At 54.4% G+C, this 25058-nt stretch overlaps 2 protein-coding genes across 5 annotated transcripts in view; one reads left to right on the plus strand and one right to left on the minus strand.

Moving 5' to 3' along the window:
• Positions 1-15332, minus strand: part of CFAP119 (cilia and flagella associated protein 119) — a 37190-nt gene extending 21858 nt beyond the window's left edge. The window contains exons 1-4 of one of the 4 annotated variants that reach the window (XM_083152204.1): positions 15140-15332; positions 11783-11808; positions 5217-5273; positions 4972-5141 (exon numbers count right to left, since the gene is read on the minus strand). In XM_083152204.1, the coding sequence (XP_083008330.1) occupies positions 4972-5141; positions 5217-5273; positions 11783-11808; positions 15140-15178 (292 nt within the window). In that variant the 5' untranslated portion in view covers positions 15179-15332. Of the gene's footprint in view, positions 1-4971; positions 5142-5216; positions 5274-11782; positions 11809-15130 lie in introns of all 4 variants that reach the window. The other 3 variants (XM_083152203.1, XM_083152206.1, XM_083152205.1) reach the window with 3 other exon arrangements.
• RNF40 (ring finger protein 40) overlaps positions 15306-25058 on the plus strand; it is a 60900-nt gene continuing 51147 nt past the window's right edge. The window contains 2 exon segments of the mRNA XM_083152208.1: positions 15306-15450; positions 24278-24459. Coding sequence (XP_083008334.1) covers positions 15345-15450; positions 24278-24459 — 288 coding nt within the window. The 5' untranslated portion in view covers positions 15306-15344.

Consider the following 25058-nt stretch of genomic DNA (forward strand, 5'->3'; position numbering starts at 1 on the left):
CGTCTCACCGGCTAGGTGTTCTGTGTGGGCTACCCTTTTAGTGATTTGCTTGAATTGCGACCTAATGTCCTGGACTGCTTGTGTTACTTTTCCAGCATGGGTTTCCATAATAGGGCCGATGGTGTCTTGTATGGCCTGTACAATATCTGCATAAGTGACTGGGCCTTCATTTGGCTTTGGGGCTTGAGTTAGCTGCCGCCTTAGAGTAGGTGAAGATGACGGTAGGTTATCCGTCAGGTCAGTCGGAGTCTCATCAGTGGGGGTCCATAGTGGGCTTGTCTCAGTGGTTACTGACTGTGCGGGGGCAATTGAGGTGTCCTGGGGTTCTCCACCTTTCTTCCCCTTGGTTGCAGCGCCCTGGGACCTGGGCTGTGTAGTGGGAGCTGCTGCGGTCGCCATTTTGTCTCTGGCTTGGCGGCTGGATGAGCGGTGCCGTGGGGTTTCCTCTAATGCAGAAGTTTGCTGTCCTTTATTCATGGTAAAGGGGGGGACCTAGGGTCAGCCAGGGTTTAGTGGCTTAGTTGGTTGGGTCTGTATCTCACCTCCCAGTAGGTCTCTGCTGGGAGAAAGCGTGGTGCAGGGAGTCTCTGTGAGGCAAGGTTTTGCTGCTCAGGGTGGGTATGGGGTGCCGGGTGCCGGCTACAGCAGGGTTGTGATAAGCTGATGGACAGTTCTCTTGGGTGAGGAAGTGTGGGATGCCGGGGCTGCTTAGGTGCAGAAATCAGGGTGTGGAGCTTACCTCCGCCTATGCTTTCTGCGTGTAGCGGTGCCTGTGTGGCTTTGCAGGTGCCGGGACCAGTGCATCGCTGCGGGCGGGTGGGAGCCGTCAGCGCCGGAGGATCAGGCCTGGGGCTTCTGGAGACACCTGGCAGTCTTTCCGTGGAGGATGTGAGTAGGGGACCGGGTCAGCCTGAGCACGGCAGCCAGGGAGAAGTGCTCTCTTCTGTCGGCGTCTCTCCGTGTGAGAGCGCGCCTGTTGTCTCGTGCGGCTTGAAGCTGAGACTGAGACGCCGGTCACGCGGCAGCGGGGTCCGTGGTGCTGCGATTCCGGCGATGAGGGGCTCGTTCTGCTCTGCGAGGTAGCCCGGGTGATCTAGGGTGGGTTGGGGGGGGGACCAGCGGGGTCTTTCTCGGTCGGCTTTGCTGTTAGGCTGGGGAGCACACGGAGCCCTATGCGGGAGCTGCTGCTTCCTCCAGTGCCGGAACCGGAAGCCCTGGGTCCCCCGTATTTTAAGAACCAGCCCCAGGCAAAACCAGCCAGCAGGGTAATGCCACAGCCGGGGGGAGACTTTTTATACAAGTCCACCCGGCCAAAGCATTCATCCCTACCGACCAGTCAGCCTGGCCAGGGGCCCTGGGGGAGTGGGGACCCCCCCAATGAAGGGGTCCCCCCCCCTCCAGGACTTACCTGACCAGGCTGAAGCCTGGTACTGTCCCCGATGCCCCTGGGCGGTGGGCATCGGGCTGATTATGGTGTAAAAAAAAAGATTAAACTATTGTTTTTTACTGTGGCACTACAAGTGCCAGCAAGCCTCCCCAGCAAGCTGGGACTTGGAGCACCACAAGTCCCAGCCTACTGGGCATTAAAGGGCCCGCTGGCACTTGTAGTTCCACAGTTAAAAAAATAGTACAATAAACACACTGACACAATGAAAATAAAAGTTTAATACATACATTACACACATACTGATACTTACCTTTCTTGATCCCGTAGGTAGCCCTGGTCCTGATGTCCTGTGTCGTCCTCCAGGTCCATGTCGGCTGTCTGCGTCGTCCTCCAGGTCCATGTCGCCCCAAACCAAGCTACGCCACTGAGAACACACATACTGTACTTAAACATTGCCAGGATATGCACAGCACACTACACACACACATATATACGTAGCGCACCTCACAAACTTACACATTCGGCAGATATACACACAACACAACACAACACACACACACACACACACACACACACACACACACACACACATAACACACAACTCACAGTACAACACACACCAACATTCACTACAACACACACCCAAAAACAGTACAATACACAGAACACACACTTAAACATTGCACAGATACACACACATAACATACCTCTAACAGCACAACACACACCCACATTCACCACACACTCACAAAAAACAGTACAACACACACAAAACACACATTTAAACTTTGCACAGATACACAAAGACACAACACACACATATACTGTATATACATAGCACACCTCACACACTTACGCATTGGACAGATACATACAATATAACACACAAAACCACATACATTACAACACACACACAAAAACAGTACAACACACACAAACACACAGAACACATAAAAAATAATTTGCCATTTATTAAACAGTCTGTACTGGCAAATAAAAACTGTACCTAATGTACCATTTCTACTTTGTTCCCCATATCCGTCTCTTCAGTCCTCCAGTTGCACTGAGAAATCTTTGCCAATGCACCCATTGATCAATACAAAGTGGGTACTTTGTACGCTGCATGCATTTGTTTGAATGTTATGAGTGTAAGAAGTTGAAGAATAAGACTTAGATGAAGATTTGTCACGTTATAGTGTACAATTTACTCAATAAATCGTAAAAAAAAATATGTGTACATAGAAGTACAGTACAATCAAGAAATGAAAGTAGGATTAAAAAATAAATTATGATTCAAACTGATAATTGCTTGGATGGCGGTGGGTTGCGAAACAAATCCATAGGTGGAGGGGGTATGGATATTGTGGGCATAATTGGTGTTTGGTACACCTACAGGGGGTACCCAGATGATGAGAAATTTTCACTACAGTGTCACCGTAGGGGGAATTCCAATTGGGGTTCAGGTGGTCTTTTAGGGACCCCTTTACAATTCCGTTGGTCTCTTCTCCTGGAGCCTATGGTCTCCCTCAGTGATTGACTATCATTAAGGGAGACCGTAAGCTCAAGGAGAAGAGACCTACAGGATTGTAAAGGGTCCCTAAAAGACCACCTGGACTCCAATTGGGAATCCCCCTATGGTGACAATGTGACCGTGACACTGTAGTGAAAATCCCATCAATTGAGGGCCCCATGTAGGTGTAACAAACACCAATTATGCCCACAATATCCATACCCTCACCTATAGATTTGTTTCACAACCCATCCCATCCAAACAATTATCAGTTTGAATCAGAACTTATTTTTTAATCCTACTTTCATTTCTTGATTGTACTTCTATGTACACTTACATTTTTTCCACGATTTATTGAGTAAATTGTACACTTTGTATCATGGCAAATCTTTATCTCAGTCTTATTCTTCAACTTCTTACACTCCAAACCTTATCAATGCACCCATTGCTGATTGTGATGGCTAGATCAGTGGATTGGCCCGGTGGGTGTAGGGAAGAATTTGGCCCATTGCACCCATTCCCAGTGGGGCATTACAGTGGTGCGGGTAGCGTACGTCGCGTCATGACATCATGTGGCCAGGCCTGCGGACCTGCTCCCACACTCAGGGGCTGCCCCACTGTTTGGTAGAGATGCTCGGTGCATGTGCTTTACAGATCCCCAGACCTCAGAGACTGCTGCAGGCAGGTTCGGTGAGGGGAGTGGCAGTGGCAGGGAGCAGTGAATTTTGAATTAATTATGGCGCGGTAAGTAACGCCCACCCCAGACCCCACGCACTCAGCGCCTGTAATTACACACCCTAGAAACTGTACAATTTGAAAGTATAGAAATGGAGGTGTGGCCACGTCCCTTTCTGATTTTGTACCAATTTCTGACCCTCAGATGTTGGAGGATATGTCATACAGTAGGTGCTTAATCTCAGGAGTGGATGTGGAATTCATCAACACATACAAGTTATCAGCTCAGGAGCGTTGTGTTTCAAACAACACCTCACCTGATTTCACTGCCATCATTGAGTATCAATGCAAACACATTCTAACATTATGGTGGAATCTATAACAAATTACAATCTTAGGTCTTTGGCACAGCATACTGTAAGATGACATTTTTCAGCAATTTTGGAAATAAAGAAACCCCAAGGGTTTCCCGGGCAACGCCGGGCGGGTCAGCTAGTATATAATAAAGAGATAGAGGGAGAGATAGATGTATATATTGTATTTAGAAACAAAGGCACTCACAGGTGACTATAAAATAAAACTTATCTTATGGAAAGTACATTTTTAGTTCCTGATGATGTCATATTTAATTAGAGGTTCAGGAACTGAGTTCCTGCTGGTTCCTGCTGAAAAATAGCACTGTGCATACAACAGCAGGATAGCTATACCTGCATACAACAGCAGGATAGCTTAGGCCCTTATTCTGATCGGTGCGGCCGGATCCGAATATGCGGCCAGAACCCTGCGTGCAAAACCCCGCCTTCCATACGGATCGCCAACTCCGTCCGTACGCGGTAAGAAGCTGGCCGAACGGACCGCACGTGTATTTTTCATGGAATACGCCTCCTCCATCTCAGGGAACCTCCCCCATCATTCGATGGTCGCAGACCATCGAATGCAGCACCGAGTGCTCCACCAGCACCCGCAACCTCAGACCACACGGACATTTTTCCGTGCAAAAGCAGGGATCTGGGCGGGCAGCTGACATCCGGCGATGTCATATGTCCGCCCCCTACACGTGCGTCACGGCCGCATTACCATACGTACGCCCAGCGTTTGCATGGGAACGCCCATGAAACGCGGGGCGTATGCATATGGTAATGAGCCCAAATAGCCCTTCACGCCCCTCTCCACCCCCTGTTCGGAGTGTTCACATTTCATGCGGGATTTGGCCGTACGCCCCGCTCGCACATGCGCAGACACAAAACATCGGCGGCCCGAACGCACGCGGATATTACCGCACCAACCAGAATAAGGGCCTATATCTGTATACAACAGCAGGATAGCTATATCTGTATACAACAGCAGGATAGCTATATCTGTATACAACATGTTTGCAGTAACAGAGGGACAGACTCACCCTGGCAGACAGCGTGGGTCTCCTTCATAATGGAAAAGACAGAGGACATCTGCACTCTGGTAAATCCGCACTCCCAGCAGAATCTCATAGTGTAATAATACAGGTCCAGCAGGACGGAGACGCGAGGCTCTGCGAGTCGCCCATCCAGTGACAGCACTGCGGCCAGAGCTCTGCGGGAACAGGATACACAATGAGAAGACGGAGCCTCCAAGTGTCTCAGTGGTATCCTCTATAGGGTCCAGTACCTGCGCAGGTCCACCGCGTCCTCCAACACCCCCACGTCGTGTACACTGAGATCCTTCCTGGGCAGGCAGAAAGCAAATATACACTAGGTACAAACACGTATGATACACATACAGATACAATATATACACAAACACGTATGATACACATATGTACAGATATGCACTGCAGGGGGGGCAGATGTAACAGGAGCAGAGAGAGTTACATTTGGGTGGGAGGTGTTCAAACTTATATCTATATTGTAGTGCAAAAATAAAGCACAGAAACAAAAGAACTCCCCCAAATCTAACTCTCTCTGCACCTGTTACATCTGCCCCATTGCAGTGCAGCATGGTTTGTCCATTAAAGGAGGAGTCTGCCTTTGCAGGCCCTATATACAAACCCGTGTACATGCACACACACAAGGTCTGTCCGGGAAGTAATCACACCATGCAGAACAGGCAGATGGCGACGCTGTAGGCAGGAGGGGTGTCTCAGCTACATGTTCCCATCGGCGGCTGTATATAGATCGGGCTGTAAACAAGGTGTTTCCCTCAGTAGCGGTTGGAGATGGAGTGATGACTACACAATGACTACACATACCTTCGCATGCTAGTGAGGGGATACGGGGGGGGGGGGGGGGGGCAGGTGTTTCCCTCAGTAGCGGTTGGAGATGGAGTGATGACTACACAATGACTACACATACCTTCGCATGCTAGTGAGGGGATACGGGGGGGGGCAGGTGTTTGGCGCTGACCTGTTTGCCAGGCTGTGTGTATACTGAATCAGGCCCATAATCCGTGGGCACTCAGGATAGACGCTGCACCAAGCTGCCACGCGGGTCACGGTGCCAATGCCGCCTGTCTCAGCAGATTGTTATATACACACACAGTTAGCTCCCAGTGGCGTAACTCACAAAATTTGCTCCCCCAAGCCAAAAATGTTTCCTGCCACACACCACAATGCCCATTACACAATATGCCACACACCACAATGCCCATTACACAATATGCCACACACCACAATGCCCAATACACAACATACCACCCACCGTAATGCCCATTACACAATATGCCACACACCACAATGCCCATTACACAACATGCCACCCACCGTATAGCCCATTACACAATATGCCACACACCACAATGCCCATTACACAACATGCCACCCACCGTAATGCCCATTACACAATATGCCACACACCACAATGCCCATTACACAACATGCCACCCACCGTAATGCCCATTACACAATATGCCACACACCACAATGCCCATTACACAACATGCCACCCACCGTAATGCCCATTACACAATACATAAGTGCCTCGGAGGGTTATGTGTGCGGTATACACACATGACAGGCTTGCCAGAAGAGGTGAGTTTTACATCACTCGTCATACAGAGCAGACTGCTGGGACTTGTAGTGCCGACACCTCACACAGGTAACACGTCCTCACCGATACATCACTGGTCATACAGAGCGGACTGCTGGGACTTGTAGTGCCGACACCTCACACAGGTAACACATCCTCACCGATACATCACTGGTCATACAGAGCAGACTGCTGGGACTTGTAGTGCCGACACCTCACACAGGTAACACGTCCTCACCGATACATCACTGGTCATACAGAGCAGACTGCTGGGACTTGTAGTGCGGACACCTCACACAGGTAACACGTCCTCACCGATACATCACTGGTCATACAGAGCAGACTGCTGGGACTTGTAGTGCTGACACCTCACACAGGTAACACATCCTCACCGATACATCACTGGTCATACAGAGCAGACTGCTGGGACTTGTAGTGCTGCCATCTCACACAGGTAACACATCCTCACCGATACATCACTGGTCATACAGAGCAGACTGCTGGGACTTGTAGTGCGGACACCTCACACAGGTAACACGTCCTCACAGATACATCACTCGTCATACAGAGCAGACTGCTGGGACTTGTAGTGCCGACACCTCACACAGGTAACACATCCTCACCGATACATCACTGGTCATACAGAGCAGACTGCTGGGACTTGTAGTGCGGACACCTCACACAGGTAACACGTCCTCACAGATACATCACTGGTTATACAGAGCGGACTGCTGGGACTTGTAGTGCCGACACCTCACACAGGTAACACGTCCTCACCGATACATCACTGGTCATACAGAGCGGACTGCTGGGACTTGTAGTGCCGACACCTCACACAGGTAACACGTCCTCACCGATACATCACTGGTCATACAGAGCAGACTGCTGGGACTTGTAGTGCCGACACCTCACACAGGTAACACGTCCTCACCGATACATCACTGGTCATACAGAGCAGACTGCTGGGACTTGTAGTGCCGACACCTCACACAGGTAACACGTCCTCACCGATACATCACTGGTCATACAGAGCAGACTGCTGGGACTTGTAGTGCCGACACCTCACACAGGTAACACATCCTCACCGATACATCACTGGTCATACAGAGCAGACTGCTGGGACTTGTAGTGCCGACACCTCACACAGGTAACACATCCTCACCGATACATCACTGGTTATACAGAGCAGGCTGCTGGGACTTGTAGTGCGGACACCTCACACAGGTAACACGTCCTCACAGATACATCACTGGTTATACAGAGCGGACTGCTGGGACTTGTAGTGCCGACACCTCACACAGGTAACACGTCCTCACCGATACATCACTGGTCATACAGAGCGGACTGCTGGGACTTGTAGTGCTGACACCTCACACAGGTAACGCGTCCTCACCGATACATCACTGGTCATACAGAGCAGGCTGCTGGGACTTGTAGTGCCGACACCTCACACAGGTAACACATCCTCACCGATACATCACTGGTGTCATACAGAGCAGACTGCTGGGACTTGTAGTGCTGACACCTCACATAGGTAACACGTCCTCACCGATACATCACTGGTCATACAGAGCAGACTGCTGGGACTTGTTGTGCCGACACCTCACACAGGTAACACATCCTTACCGATACATCACTGGTCATACAGAGCAGACTGCTGGGACTTGTAGTGCCGACACCTCACACAGGTAACACATCCTCACCGATACATCACTAGTCATACAGAGCAGGCTGCTGGGACTTGTAGTGCCGACACCTCACACAAGTAACACATCCTCACCGATACATCACTGGTCATACAGAGCAGACTGCTGGGACTTGTAGTGCGGACACCTCACACAGGTAACACGTCCTCACAGATACATCACTCGTCATACAGAGCAGACTGCTGGGACTTGTAGTGCCGACACCTCACACAGGTAACACATCCTTACCGATACATTACTGGTCATACAGAGCAGGCTGCTGGGACTTGTAGTGCCGACACCTCACACAGGTAACACATCCTCACCGATACATCACTGGTCATACAGAGCAGACTGCTGGGACTTGTAGTGCTGACACCTCACACAGGTAACACATCCTCACCGATACATCACTGGTCATACAGAGCAGACTGCTGGGACTTGTAGTGCCGCCACCTCACACAGGTAACACATCCTCACCGATACATCACTGGTCATACAGAGCAGACTGCTGGGACTTGTAGTGCCGACACCTCACACAGGTAACACATCCTCACCGATACATCACTGGTCATACAGAGCAGACTGCTGGGACTTGTAGTGCCGACACCTCACACAGGTAACACATCCTCACCGATACATCACTGGTCATACAGAGCAGACTGCTGGGACTTGTAGTGCCGACACCTCACACAGGTAACACATCCTCACCGACACATCACTGGTCATACAGAGCAGACTGCTGGGACTTGTAGTGCCGACACCTCACACAGGTAACACATCCTCACCGATACATCACTGGTCATACAGAGCAGACTGCTGGGACTTGTAGTACCGACACCTCACACAGGTAACACGTCCTCACCGATACATCACTGGTCATACAGAGCAGACTGCCGGGACTTGTAGTGCCGACACCTCACACAGGTAACACGTCCTCACCGATACATCACTGGTCATACAGAGCAGACTGCTGGGACTTGTAGTGCCGACACCTCACACAGGTAACACGTCCTCACCGATACATCACTGGTCATACAGAGCAGGCTGCTGGGACTTGTAGTGCTGACACCTCACACAGGTAACACATCCTCACAGATACATCACTGGTCACACAGAGCAGACTGCTGGGACTTGTAGTGCCGACACCTTCTCACAGGTAACACATCCTCACCGATACATCACTGGTCATACAGAGCAGACTGCCGGGACTTGTAGTGCCGACACCTCACACAGGTAACACATCCTCACCGATACATCACTGGTCATACAGAGCAGACTGCTGGGACTTGTAGTGCCGACACCTTCTCACAGGTAACACATCCTCACCGATACATCACTGGTCATACAGAGCAGACTGCCGGGACTTGTAGTGCCGACACCTCACACAGGTAACACATCCTCACCGATACATCACTGGTCATACAGAGCAGACTGCTGGGACTTGTAGTGCCGACACCTCACACAGGTAACACATCCTCACCGATACATCACTGGTCATACAGAGCAGACTGCCGGGACTTGTAGTGCCGACACCTCACACAGGTAACACATCCTCACCGATACATCACTGGTCATACAGAGCAGACTGCTGGGACTTGTAGTGCCGACACCTCACACAGGTAACACATCCTCACAGATACATCACTGGTCATACAGAGCAGACTGCTGGGACTTGTAGTGCCGACATCTCACACAGGTAACACGTCCTCACAGATACATCACTCGTCATACAGAGCAGACTGCTGGGACTTGTAGTGCTGACACCTCACACAGGTAACACATCCTTACCGATACATTACTGGTCATACAGAGCAGGCTGCTGGGACTTGTAGTGCCGACACCTCACACAGGTAACACATCCTCACCGATACATCACTGGTCATACAGAGCAGACTGCTGGGACTTGTAGTGCCGACACCTTCTCACAGGTAACACATCCTCACAGATACATCACTGGTCACACAGAGCAGGCTGCTGGGACTTGTAGTGCTGACACCTCACACAGGTAACACATCCTCACCGATACATCACTGGTCATACAGAGCAGACTGCTGGGACTTGTAGTGCCGCCACCTCACACAGGTAACACATCCTCACCGATACATCACTGGTCATACAGAGCAGACTGCTGGGACTTGTAGTGCCGACACCTCACACAGGTAACACATCCTCACCGATACATCACTCGTCATACAGAGCACACTGCTGGGACTTGCACACTGCTGGGACTTGTAGTGCTGCCACCTCACACAGGTAACGCATCCTCACCCATACATCACTGGTCATACAGAGCGGACTGCTGGGACTTGTAGTGCCGACACCTCACACAGGTAACACATCCTCACCGATACATCACTGGTCATACAGAGCAGGCTGCTGGGACTTGTAGTGCCGACACCTCACACAGGTAACACATCCTCACCGATACATCACTGGTCATACAGAGCAGACTGCTGGGACTTGTAGTGCCGACACCTCACACAGGTAACACATCCTCACCGATACATCACTGGTCATACAGAGCAGGCTGCTGGGACTTGTAGTGCCGACACCTCACACAGGTAACACATCCTCACCGATACATCACTGGTCATACAGAGCAGACTGCTGGGACTTGTAGTGCCGACACCTCACACAGGTAACACATCCTCACCGATACATCACTGGTCATACAGAGCAGGCTGCTGGGACTTGTAGTGCCGACACCTCACACAGGTAACACATCCTCACAGATACATCACTGGTCACACAGAGCAGGCTGCTGGGACTTGTAGTGCCGACACCTCACACAGGTAACACATCCTCACCGATACATCACTGGTCATACAGAGCAGACTGCCGGGACTTGTAGTGCCGACACCTCACACAGGTAACACATCCTCACCGATACATCACTGGTCATACAGAGCAGACTGCTGGGACTTGTAGTGCCGACACCTCACACAGGTAACACGTCCTCACCGATACATCACTGGTCATACAGAGCGGACTGCTGGGACTTGTAGATACATGAGAAGAGACCGGATCATGACACATAAACCTGGCACATCTGATGGCGAGGGAACGCAGTGTCCACCAGCCTGCTTCAGTGAAACGGACGGGGAACGCCAGACCACGGGACTTTCCACAGAAACCTCCCAGACTGCCTGACCAGAGAACATGGTACTCGTAAATGGAATTCAGTACGAAATCCCGGCGGTCTGGCCGCCAAAATGCAGACAAGGGGAGGCCGTGGATCGCTACGCTCAGCACACTACTTTATTCTCCCTCTATGGGTGTCATGGACAACCATGGAGGGAGTAAGTGTCGGCATTGTGGCGGTCGGGATTCCAGCATCGGTATTTCGACCGCCGGGATTTTGACTCCATCTGGGAAAATACGGTTTGTGTAAGCGTGTGGACAGAGGGCCAGGAATCTTTATGACAGACATGTTCCTCTGAGCCCCGCACTAGTATAGGCACGTGAGTGTGTGTGTCTGTGTGTGTGTGGCTGTGTGTGTGTGTCAAATGAGGGTCTTACTTACCACAAGCAAATCTGTGGTTTCTTCATCTGGGGAAACAGACAAAAACAACACTGCAATGCTGGAATAATGGGGGGATAGGACGGGTAAGGGGGTCTGACATGGAGGAGAGGGATGAGTGTAGGACAGGAGAGGGGGGGTATGAGGTAGGGTGTGACACAGGGGAAGCCAAGTTAGGGGGGTGGGACGGGTAAGCAGGGGTCTGACATGGAGGAGAGGGGCGAGTTTAGGACAAGAGAGGGATGAGGGTGAGACAGGTGAGGGAGGCTGACATGGGGGAGACGGGTGAGGGGGTGTAACAGACAGGTGAGGTAGGGTATGACACGAGGGAAACAGATGAGGGTGTGTGTGTGTGTGAAAGGACAGGTGAGGTAGGGTGTGACACAGGGGAGACAGGTGAGGGAGTGTAGGACAGGAGAGGGGTGAGTGTGGGAAGTATGAGGTAGCGTGTTACACGGGGGAGGCAGGTGTGGGACGGGGGAGGGGGGGTCTGACACAGGAGATGTGTGAGACACGGTAGAGACTGGAGAGGGGGGGGTGACACAGGGGAGACAGGTTAGGGGGGCGTGGGACGGGTAAGCAGGGGTGGGACATGGAGGAGAGGGTGTGGTGAGGTGTGACAGGGGGAGACGGGTGAGGTGAGGTGTGACAGGGGGGAGACGGTGAGGTGTGACGTGGGGGAGACGGGTGAGGTGAGGTGTGACATGGGGGAGATGGGTGAGGAAGGGTGTGACATGGGGGAGACGGGTGAGGTGTGACGTAAGGGAGATGAGTGAGGTGAGGTGTGACATGGGGCAGGCGGGTGAGGTAGGGTGTGACATGGGGGAGACGGGTGAGGTAGGGTGTGACATGGGGGAGGCGGGTAAGGTAGGGTGTGACGGGTGAGGGAGACAGGTGAGGTGTTCCAGGGGGAGAGGGGTATGTTGTTCCAGGGGGAGAGGGGTGAGGTGTGACTTGGGGGAGATGGGGGAGGTGTGACGTGGGGGAGATGGGTGAAGTGTGATGTGGGGGAGACAGGTGAGATGCGGTGTGATATGAGGGAGATGGGTGAGGTGAGGTGTGACAAGGGGAGATGGGTGAGGTGAGGTGTGACATGGGGGAGACAGGTGAGGTGTGATGTGAGGGAGACGGGTGAGGTGTGACATGGGGCAGACTGGTGAGGTAGGGTGTGACATGGGGGAGACAGGTGAGGTGTGACAGGAGGGAGGCAGTTGAGGTAGGGTGTGACAGGGGGAGACGGGTGAGGTGTGACAGGGGGAGAGGGGTGAGGTGTGACGTGGGGGAGACGGGTGAAGTGTGACGTGGGGGAGACGGGTGAGGTGTGACGTGGGGGAGACGGGTGAGGTGTGACAGGGGAGAGGGATGAGGTAGGGTGTGACATGGGGGAGACGGGTGAGGTGTGACGTGAGGGAGATGGGTGAGGTGAGGTGTGACATGGGGGAGACGGGTGAGTTAGGGTGTGACATGGGGGAGACTGGTGAGCTGAGGGGGGAGACAGGTGAGGTAGGGTGTGACAGGGGAGAGGTGTGACAGGGGGAGATGGGTGTAGTGTGACAAGGAGAGAGAGGTGACAGGGGGAGAGGGGTGAGGTAAGGTGTGACAGTGGGAGACGGGTGAGCTAAGGGGTGTCAGGGAGAGAGGGGTGAGGTGTGACAAAGGGAGAGGGGTGAGGTGAGGTGTGACAAGGGGAGAGGGGTGAGGTGAGCTGTGACAGGGGGAGACGGGTGAGGTGTGACAGGGGGAGAGGGGTGAGGTGTGACGTGGGGGAGACGGGTGAAATGTGACGTGGGGGAGACGGGTGAGGTGTGACAGGGGGGAGACGGGTGAGGTGTGACAGGGGAGAGGGATGAGGTAGGGTGTGACATGGGGGAGACGGGTGAGGTGTGACGTGAGGGAGATGGGTGAGGTGAGGTGTGACATGGGGGAGACGGGTGAGTTAGGGTGTGACATGGGGGAGACTGGTGAGCTGAGGGCGGAGACAGGTGAGGTAGGGTGTGACAGGGGAGAGGTGTGACAGGGGTGAGGTGTGACAGGGGGAGATGGGTGTAGTGTGACAAGGAGAGAGGGGTGACAGGGGGAGAGGGGTGAGGTAAGGTGTGACAGTGGGAGACGGGTGAGCTAAGGGGTGTCAGGGAGAGAGGGGTGAGGTGAGGTGTGACAAGGGGAGAGGGGTGAGGTGAGGTGTGACAAGGGGAGAGGGGTGAGGTGAGGTGTGACAGGGGGAGACGGGTGAGCTAAGGGGAGTCAGGGGGAGAGGGGTGAGGTGAGGTGGAATAGGGAGAGAGGGTGAGGTGTGACAGAAGGGAGATGGGTGAGGTGACAGGTTAGGTGAGGTGTGACAGGGGGAGAGGAGTGAGGTGAGGTGTGCCAGGGGGAGAGGGGTAAGATAGGGTGTGACACAGGGGAGACAGGTTAGGGGGGCGTGGGACAGGTAAGCAGGGGTCGGACATGGAGGAGAGGGTTCAGTGTAAGACAGGAGAGGGTTGGGGGGGGGGGGGGTTGTGTGACAGGGGGCCAGATGTACTAAGCTTGAAAAGTGATAAAAAGGAGAGTGATAAACCAACAACCAATAGGCTCTTACCTGCCATGTCACAGGCTGTGTTTGAAAAATGACAGGTAGGAGCTGATTGGTTGGTGGTTTATCACTCTCCGTTTTATCACTTTTCAAGCTTAGTACATCTCGCCCAGGGGGAGAGGGGTGAGGTAGAGTGTTACAGGGGGAGAGGGGATGGGTGAGGTGTCACAGGGGAAGACGGGTGAGTTGTGACAGGGGGTGAGGTGTGACAAGAGGAGACGGGTGAGGTGTGACAGGAAAAGACTGGTGAGGTGTGATAGGGGTAAGGTGGTGAGACAGGGGGAGACGGGGGAGGTGTGAGAGGGAAGAGAGGGGAAAGGTGAGGTGTGACAGGGGGAGAGAAGTGAGGTGTGACAATTGGAGACGGGTGAGGTGTGACAGGGGAGAGGTGAGGTGTGACAGTGGGGAGACGGATGAGGTGAGGTGTGACTGGGGGAGACGGGTGAGGTGTGACAGGGGGAGAGGGGTGAGGTGTGACAGGGGGAGAGGTGAGGTGTGAGAGGGGGAGAGGGGTGAGGTGTGACAGGGGGAGAGGGGGGAGGTGAGGTGTGACAGGGGGAGAGGGGTGAGGTGTGACAGGGGGAGAGGGGTTTGGTGAGGTGACGGTGTGACAGGGGCAGAGAGGTGAGGTGTGACAGGGGGAGAGGGGTGAGGTGTGACAGGGGAAAAGGGGTGAGGTGAGACAGGGGAGAGGTGAGGTGTGAGAGGGGGGAGGTGAGGTGTGACAGGGGGAGAGGGGTGAGGTGTGACAGGGGTATAACACGGGTGGCACGTACAGCGGGTACCTGGACCTCAAGACTCACGTGCTGGCTACAAGCGAACATATCCCGTACCGACGAGTTGCTGTGTCCATGACAACCGCTTCCATCTGGTTACTAACAGCAACGCGATTGTAAGATTTTAAACACCATAACCAATAAAATGTCGAGAATAAGTAACTGACATTCCTGTCAGCCAATCAACCTGTGGGCTGAATGTATATGGCCGGAAATGACGACATCAGCAACGCTGACGGCTGCGCATGCGTGTACCCAACCTGCTCACATCCGGCTGTCCCGTGAGGAAGATGGCGGCTTCTGCTGGATCGTCTCTCACAGTAATATCGCCTGTAATATTGTGTAATGTCCTAATGATAGAGGAGAGGGATCGGCTGGGACAGGAGAGAGGAGAGGGAATGGTGGTGACAGGACAGAGAGGAGAGGGAATGGCGGTGACAGGACAGAGAGAGGAGAGGGAATGGCGGTGACAGGACAGAGAGAGGAGAGGGAATGGTGGTGACAGGACAGAGAGGAGAGGGATCGGCTGGGACAGGACAGAGAGGAGAGGGAATGGTGGTGACAGGACAGAGAGAGGAGAGGGAATGGTGGTGACAGGACAGAGAGGAGAGGGAATGGCGGTGACAGGAGAGAGAGGAGAGGGAATGGCGGTGACAGGACAGAGAGGAGAGGGAATGGCGGTGACAGGAGAGAGAGGAGAGGGAATGGTGGTGACAGGACAGAGAGGAGAGGGAATGGCGGTGACAGGACAGAGAGAGGAGAGGGAATGGTGGTGACAGGACAGAGAGGAGAGGGAATGGCGGTGACAGGACAGAGAGAGGAGAGGGAATGGCGGTGACAGGACAGAGAGAGGAGAGGGAATGGTGGTGACAGGACAGAGAGAGGAGAGGGAATGGTGGTGACAGGACAGAGAGGAGAGGGAATGGCGGTGACAGGACAGAGAGGAGAGGGAATGGCGGTGACAGGACAGAGAGAGGAGAGGGAATGGCGGTGACAGGACAGAGAGGAGAGGGAATGGTGGTGACAGGACAGAGAGGAGAGGGAATGGCGGTGACAGGACAGAGAGAGGAGAGGGAATGGCGGTGACAGGACAGAGAGAGGAGAGGGAATGGTGGTGACAGAGAGGAGAGGGATCGGCTGGGACAGGACAGAGAGGAGAGGGAATGGCGGTGACAGGAGAGAGAGGAGAGGGAATGGCGGTGACAGGAGAGAGAGGAGAGGGAATGGCGGTGACAGGTCAGAGAGAGGAGAGGGAATGGTGGTGACAGGACAGAGAGGAGAGGGAATGGTGGTGACAGGACAGAGAGGAGAGGGAATGGTGGTGACAGGACAGAGAGAGGAGAGGGAATGGCGGTGACAGGACAGAGAGGAGAGGGAATGGTGGTGACAGGAGAGAGAGGAGAGGGAATGGCGGTGACAGGACAGAGGAGAGGGAATGGTGGTGACAGGACAGAGAGGAGAGGGAATGGCGGTGACAGGACAGAGAGGAGAGGGAATGGCGGTGACAGGAGAGAGAGGAGAGGGAATGGTGGTGACAGGACAGAGAGAGGAGAGGGAATGGCGGTGACAGGACAGAGAGGAGAGGGAATGGCGGTGACAGGAGAGAGAGGAGAGGGAATGGCGGTGACAGGACAGAGGAGAGGGAATGGCGGTGACAGGACAGAGGAGAGGGAATGGTGGTGACAGGACAGAGAGGAGAGAAAATGGCGGTGACAGGAGAGAGAGGAGAGGGAATGGCGGTGACAGGAGAGAGAGGAGAGGGAATGGCGGTGACAGGACAGAGAGAGGAGAGGGAATGGCGGTGACAGGACAGAGAGAGGAGAGGGAATGGCGGTGACAGGACAGAGAGGAGAGGGAATGGCGGTGACAGGAGAGAGAGGAGAGGGAATGGCGGTGACAGGACAGAGAGAGGAGAGGGAATGGTGGTGACAGGACAGAGAGGAGAGGGAATGGTGGTGACAGGACAGAGAGGAGAGGGAATGGTGGTGACAGGACAGAGAGAGGAGAGGGAATGGCGGTGACAGGACAGAGAGAGGAGAGGGAATGGCGGTGACAGGACAGAGAGGAGAGGGAATGGCGGTGACAGGAGAGAGAGAGGGAATGGCGGTGACAGGACAGAGGAGAGGGAATGGTGGTGACAGGACAGAGAGGAGAGGGAATGGCGGTGACAAGACAGAGAGGGGAGGGAATGGCGGTGACAGGAGAGAGAGGAGAGGGAATGGTGGTGACAGGACAGAGAGAGGAGAGGGAATGGCGGTGACAGGACAGAGAGGAGAGGGAATGGCGGTGACAGGAGAGAGAGGAGAGGGAATGGCGGTGACAGGACAGAGGAGAGGGAATGGCGGTGACAGGACAGAGGAGAGGGAATGGCGGTGACAGGACAGAGGAGAGGGAATGGTGGTGACAGGACAGAGAGGAGAGGGAATGGCGGTGACAGGACAGAGAGGAGAGGGAATGGCGGTGACAGGAGAGAGAGGAGAGGGAATGGTGGTGACAGGACAGTGAGGAGAGGGAATGGCGGTGACAGGACAGAGAGAGGAGAGGGAATGGCGGTGACAGGACAGAGAGAGGAGAGGGAATGGCGGTGACAGGACAGAGAGGAGAGGGAATGGCGGTGACAGGAGAGAGAGGAGAGGGAATGGCGGTGACAGGACAGAGAGAGGAGAGGGAATGGCGGTGACAGGACAGAGAGGAGAGGGAATGGCGGTGACAGGAGAGAGAGGAGAGGGAATGGCGGTGACAGGACAGAGAGGAGAGGGAATGGTGGTGACAGGACAGAGAGAGGAGAGGGAATGGCGGTGACAGGACAGAGAGGAGAGGGAATGGCGGTGACAGGAGAGAGAGGAGAGGGAATGGCGGTGACAGGACAGAGGAGAGGGAATGGTGGTGACAGGACAGAGAGGAGAGGGAATGGCGGTGACAGGACAGAGAGGAGAGGGAATGGCGGTGACAGGAGAGAGAGGAGAGGGAATGGTGGTGACAGGACAGAGAGAGGAGAGGGAATGGCGGTGACAGGACAGAGAGGAGAGGGAATGGCGGTGACAGGAGAGAGAGGAGAGGGAATGGCGGTGACAGGACAGAGGAGAGGGAATGGTGGTGACAGGACAGAGAGGAGAGGGAATGGCGGTGACAGGACAGAGAGGAGAGGGAATGGCGGTGACAGGAGAGAGAGGAGAGGGAATGGTGGTGACAGGACAGTGAGGAGAGGGAATGGCGGTGACAGGACAGAGAGAGGAGAGGGAATGGCGGTGACAGGACAGAGAGAGGAGAGGGAATGGCGGTGACAGGAGAGAGAGGAGAGGGAATGGCGGTGACAGGAGAGAGAGGAGAGGGAATGGCGGTGACAGGACAGAGAGAGGAGAGGGAATGGCAGTGACAGGACAGAGAGGAGAGGAAATGGCGGTGACAGGAGAGAGAGGAGAGGGAATGGCGGTGACAGGAGAGAGAGGAGAGGGAATGGCGGTGACAGGACAGAGAGAGGAGAGGGAATGGTGGTGACAGGACAGAGAGGAGAGGGAATGGTGGTGACAGGACAGAGAGGAGAGGGAATGGCGGTGACAGGAGAAAGAGGAGAGGGAATGGTGGTGACAGGACAGAGAGGAGAGGGAATGGTGGTGACAGGACAGAGAGAGGAGAGGGAATGGCGGTGACAGGACAGAGAGGAGAGGGAATGGCGGTGACAGGAGAGAGAGGAGAGGGAATGGCGGTGACAGGACAGAGGAGAGGGAATGGTGGTGACAGGACAGAGAGGAGAGGGAATGGCGGTGACAGGACAGAGAGGAGAGGGAATGGCGGTGACAGGAGAGAGAGGAGAGGGAATGGTGGTGACAGGACAGAGAGAGGAGAGGGAATGGCGGTGACAGGACAGAGAGGAGAGGGAATGGCGGTGACAGGAGAGAGAGGAGAGGGAATGGCGGTGACAGGACAGAGGAGAGGGAATGTTGGTGACAGGACAGAGAGGAGAGGGAATGGCGGTGACAGGACAGAGAGGAGAGGGAATGGCGGTGACAGGAGAGAGAGGAGAGGGAATGGTGGTGACAGGACAGTGAGGAGAGGGAATGGAGATGACAGGAGTGAGTGAGAGAGGAGAGGGAATGGTGGTGACAGGACAGAGAGAGGAGAGGGAATGGCGGTGACAGGACAGTGAGGAGAGGGAATGGCGGTGACAGGACAGAGAGAGGAGAGTGAATGGTGGTGACAGGACAGAGAGGAGAGGGAATGGTGGTAACAGGACAGAGAGGAGAGGGAATGGCGGTGACAGGACAGAGAGGAGAGGGATCGGCTGGGACAGGAGAGAGGAGAGGGAATGGCGGTGACAGGACAGAGAGGAGAGGGAATGGTGGTGACAGGACAGAGAGGAGAGGGAATGGCGATGACAGGAGTGAGTGAGAGAGGAGAGGGAATGGTGGTGACAGGACAGAGAGAGGAGAGGGAATGGCGGTGACAGGACAGAGAGGAGAGGGAATGGAGGTGACAGGACAGAGAGGAGAGGGAATGGCGGTGACAGGACAGAAAGGAGAGGGAATAGCGGTGACAGGACAGAGAGGAGCGGGAATGGCAGTGACAGGACAGAGAGGAGAGGGAATGGCGGTGACAGGACAGAGAGGAGAGGGAATGGCGGTGACAGGACAGAGGAGAGGGAATGGCGGTGACAGGACAGAGAGAGGAGAGGGAATGGCGGTGACAGGACAGAGAGGAGAGAGAATGGCGGTGACAGGACAGAGAGGAGAGGGAATGGCGGTGACAGGACAGAGAGGAGAGGGAATGGTGGTGACAGGACAGAGAGGAGAGGGAATGGTGGTGACAGGACAGAGAGGAGAGGGAATGGCGGTGACAGGACAGAGAGGAGAGGGAATGGTGGTGACAGGACAGAGAGGAGAGGGAATGGTGGTGACAGGACAGAGAGGAGAGGGAATGGTGGTGACAGGACAGAGAGGAGAGGGAATGGCGATGACAGGAGTGAGTGAGAGAGGAGAGGGAATGGTGGTGACAGGACAGAGAGAGGAGAGGGAATGGCGGTGACAGGACAGAGAGGAGAGGGAATGGCGGTGACAGGACAGAGAGGAGAGGGAATGGCGGTGACAGGACAGAAAGGAGAGGGAATGGAGGTGACAGGACAGAGAGAGGAGAGGGAATAGCGGTGACAGGACAGAGAGGAGCGGGAATGGCAGTGACAGGACAGAGAGGAGAGGGAATGGCGGTGACAGGACAGAGAGGAGAGGGAATGGCGGTGACAGGACAGAGGAGAGGGAATGGCGGTGACAGGACAGAGAGAGGAGAGGGAATGGCGGTGACAGGACAGAGAGGAGAGAGAATGGCGGTGACAGGACAGAGAGGAGAGGGAATGGCGGTGACAGGACAGAGAGGAGAGGGAATGGTGGTGACAGGACAGAGAGGAGAGGGAATGGTGGTGACAGGACAGAGAGGAGAGGGAATGGCGGTGACAGGACAGAGAGGAGAGGGAATGGCGGTGACAGGACAGAGAGGAGAGGGAATGGCGGTGACAGGACAGAGAGGAGAGGGAATGGCGGTGACAGGACAGAGAGAGGAGAGGGAATGGTGGTGACAGGACAGAGAGGAGAGGGAATGGTGGTGACAGGACAGAGAGGAGAGGGAATGGTGGTGACAGGACAGAGAGGAGAGGGAATGGCGATGACAGGAGTGAGTGAGAGAGGAGAGGGAATGGCGGTGACAGGACAGAGAGAGGAGAGGGAATGGAGGTGACAGGACAGAGGAGAGGGAATGGTGGTGACAGGACAGAGAGGAGAGGGAATGGTGGTGACAGGACAGAGAGGAGAGGGAATGGCGGTGACAGGACAGAGAGGAGAGGGAATGGCGGTGACAGGACAGAGAGGAGAGGGAATGGTGGTGACAGGACAGAGAGGAGAGGGAATGGTGGTGACAGGACAGAGAGAGGAGAGGGAATGGCGGTGACAGGACAGAAAGAGGAGAGGGAATGGCGGTGACAGGAAAGAGGAGAGGGAATGGCGGTGACAGGAGAGAGGAGAGGGAATGGCGGTGACAGGACAGAGAGGAGAGGGAATGGCGGTGACAGGACAGAGAGGAGAGGGAATGGCGGTGACAGGACAGAGAGGAGAGGGAATGGCGATGACAGGACAGAGAGGAGAGGGAATGGCGGTGACAGGAGAGAGGAGAGGGAATGGCGGTGACAGGACAGAGAGAGGAGAGGGAATGGCGGTGACAGGAGAGGGAATGGCGGTGACAGGACAGAGAGGAGAGGGAATGGCGATGACAGGACAGAGAGAGGAGAGGGAATAGCGGTGACAGGAGAGAGGAGAGGGAATGGCGGTGACAGGACAGAGAGGAGAGGGAATGGCGGTGACAGGACAGAGAGAGGAGAGGGAATGGCGGTGACAGGACAGAGAGAGGAGAGGGAATGGCGGTGACAGGACAGAGAGAGGAGAGGGAATGGCGGTGACAGGACAGAGAGGAGAGGGAATGGCGGTGACAGGACAGAGAGGAGAGGGAATGGCGGTGACAGGACAGAGAGGAGAGGGAATGGCGGTGACAGGACAGAGAGGAGAGGGAATGGCGGTGACAGGACAGAGAGAGTAGAGGGAATGGCGGTGACAGGACAGAGAGAGGAGAGGGGACGGCTGGGACAGGAGAGAGGAGAGGGAATGGCGATGACAGGAGAGAGAGGAGAGTGAATGGTGGTGACAGGACAGAGAGAGGAGAGGGATCGGCTGGGACAGAGAGAGGCATCGGCTGGGACAGAGAGAGGAGAGGGAATGGTGGTGACGGGACAGAGAGAGGAGAGGGAATGGCGGTGACGGGACAGAGAGAGGAGAGAGAATGGCGGTGACGGGACAGAGAGAGGAGAGAGAATGGCGGTGACGGGACAGAGAGAGGAGAGAGAATGGCGGTGACGGGACTGAGAGAGGAGAGAGAATGGCGGTGACGGGACAGAGAGAGGAGAGAGAATGGCGGTGACGGGACAGAGAGAGGAGAGAGAATGGCGGTGACGGGACAGAGAGGAGAGAGAATGGCGGTGACGGGACAGAGAGAGGAGAGAGAATGGTGGTGACAGGAGAGAGAGGAGAGGGAATATTGGTGACAGGACAGAGAGAGGAGAGGGAATGGTGGTGACAGGACAGAGAGAGGATAGAGAATGGCGGTGACAGGACAGAGAGAGGAGAGAGAATGGCGATGACAGGACAGAGAGAGGAGAGAGAATGGCGGTGACAGGACAGAGAGGAGAGAGAATGGCGGTGACAGGACAGAGAGAGGAGAGAGAATGGCTGTGACAGGACAGAGAGAGGAGAGAGAATGGCGGTGACAGGACAGAGAGGAGAGAGAATGGCGGTGACAGGACAGAGAGAGGAGAGAGAATGGCTGTGACAGGACAGAAAGTGGAGAGAGAATGGCGGTGACAGGACAGAGAGAGGGGAGAGGGAGTGGCGGTGACCGGAGAGAGAGGAGAGGGAATGGTGGTGACAGGATAGAGAGAGTAGAGGGAATGGTGGTGACAGGATAGAGAGAGTAGAGGGAATGGCGGTGACAGGACAGAGAGGAGAAGGAATGGCGGTGACAGGACAGTGAGGAGAGGGAATGGTGGTGACAGGACAGAGAGAGGAGAGGGAATGGTGGTGACAGGACAGAGAGGAGAGGGAATGGCGGTGACAGGACAGAGAGAGGAGAGGGAATGGCGGTGACAGGACAGAGAGGAGAGGGAATGGCGGTGACAGGACAGAGAGAGGAGAGGGAATGGCGGTGACAGGACAGAGAGAGGAGAGGGAATGGCGGTGACAGGACAGAGAGAGGAGAGGGAATGGCGGTGACAGGACAGAGAGAGGAGAGGGAATGGCGGTGACAGGACAGAGAGAGGAGAGGGAATGGCGGTGACAGGACAGAGAGAGGAGAGGGAATGGCGGTGACAGGACAGAGAGAGGAGAGGGAATGGCGGTGACAGGACAGAGAGAGAAGAGGGAATGGCGGTGACAGGAGAGAGAGGAGAGGGAATGGCGGTGACAGGACAGAGAGAGGAGAGGGAATGGCGGTGACAGGACAGAGAGAGGAGAGGGAATGGCGGTGACAGGAGAGAGAGGAGAGGGAATGGCGGTGACAGAGAGGAGAGGGAATGGCGGTGACAGGACAGAGAGGAGAGGGAATGGCGGTGACAGGACAGGGGAGAGGGAATGGCGGTGACAGGACAGAGGGGAGAGGGAATGGCGGTGATAGGAGAGGTATGATGCAGTGTTTGGGTGTGATGCACAGATGCATTGTATGGTATGATAGGAGAGGTATGATGCAGTGGGGGTGATAGGAGAGGTATGATGCAGTGTTTGGGTGTGATGCTTTGTATGTAGGTATCGTGCACAGATGCATTTTGTTGGTGTGATGCAGAGGTGCAGTGTTTGGATGTGATGCTTTGTATGTAGGTATCGTGCACAGATGCATTTTGTTGGTATGATGCACAGATGCAGTGTATGCAGAGGTGCAGTGTTTGGGTGTGATGCTTTGTATGTAGGTATTGTGCACAGATGCATTTTGTTGGTGTGATGCACAGATGCAGTGTATTGTGCAGAGTTTGGGTGTGATGCTGTGTATGCAGGTATGATGCAGTGTGATGCTGTGTATGCAGTGTTTGAGTGTGATGCAGTGTTTGGGTGTGATGCACAGATGCAGTGTATTGTGCAGAGTTGCAGTGTTTGGGTGTGATGCTGTGTATGCAGGTATGATGCAGTGTTTGGGTATGGTGCACAGATGCAGTGTATACAGAGTTGCAGTGTTTGGGTGTGATGCTGTGTTTGGGTGTGATGCTGTGTATGCAGTGTTTGGGTGTGATGCTGTGAGATGCAGTGTTTGGGTGTTATGCACAGATGCAGTGTATACAGAGTTGCAGCGTTTGGGTATGATGCTCCGATGCAGTGTATACAGAGTTGCAGTGTTTGGGTGTGATGCTGTGTATGCAGTGTTTGGGTGTGATGCTGTGTATGCAGTGTTTGGGTGTGATGCTGTGTATGCAGTGTTTGGGTGTGATGCTGTGTATGCAGTGTTTGGGTGTGATGCTGTGTATGCAGTGTTTGGGTGTGATGCAGTGTTTGGGTGTGATGCAGTGTTTGGGTGTGATGCTCCGATGCAGTGCATTTGCAGCTGTTGTATAACCTTCCTTCCTCTCTGTAGGAGACCAGCCATTGACCATCCCAGGAGCGACAGTCTTGTTCTCGGTAGTAATGTCTGGAGCCGGCAGTAAGAGAGCCTCAGGCGATGGGTCATCTGGCCCTCCAGAGAAGAAACCCAACCATGAGGAAAAGACCCCGACTACGCTGATCGAGCCCATCCGCCTTGGGGGCATATGCTCTACGGTCAGTGCCGGGACAGAGCTTCTATGTTTCTGCTCTGTATACTCACCCTCTTCAGTCACTTGGCCTTGGATTGGGGATCTGGGTTGTAATGCTTACCACTCTGCCTACAGTACAGACTAGTATTTGTTCTTCGGGACGTGTCAGGGGCCACAGGCTTAACTCTGGGTAGTGAAGTGGAAGAGAGCATGCCATCACCCAAGAGACTAGGGTGATGGAATGCCCTCCCAAGCAGACTAGGCTCCTCCCCTCCTCTACCCCGTCTCCAGGCAAGGAAGCTCAGTTTTTTTTCGGTGCTGGCAAGAGCCAACATGCACCTTACAGATGGGCTGCACTAAGCAGACTTTACTTCTTCATTTTTATTCTTACTTTTACACTGACTGGTGTCAGTGACAGGGCAGCAGCGCAGGGGGACTATCAGACTCCAGCACTGCTGCTCCATCACCCGGGCCCGGTGGCTGCAGCACCACGCATCACTAAGTGACCACAACCAGGCACCGGGACAACAACATTACAAGTAAGAAGCTCATCGCTGGGAGTGCGCGCAAACGGGTGGCTGTAGCGTTTGTGCAGCCTGTCATTGGGGACTGCCGGCCTGCGCT

Source organism: Crinia signifera, chromosome 7 (genome assembly GCF_055691185.1).
Source record: "Crinia signifera chromosome 7, ASM5569118v1, whole genome shotgun sequence".
In the NCBI taxonomy this organism is placed as follows: domain Eukaryota; kingdom Metazoa; phylum Chordata; class Amphibia; order Anura; family Myobatrachidae; genus Crinia; species Crinia signifera.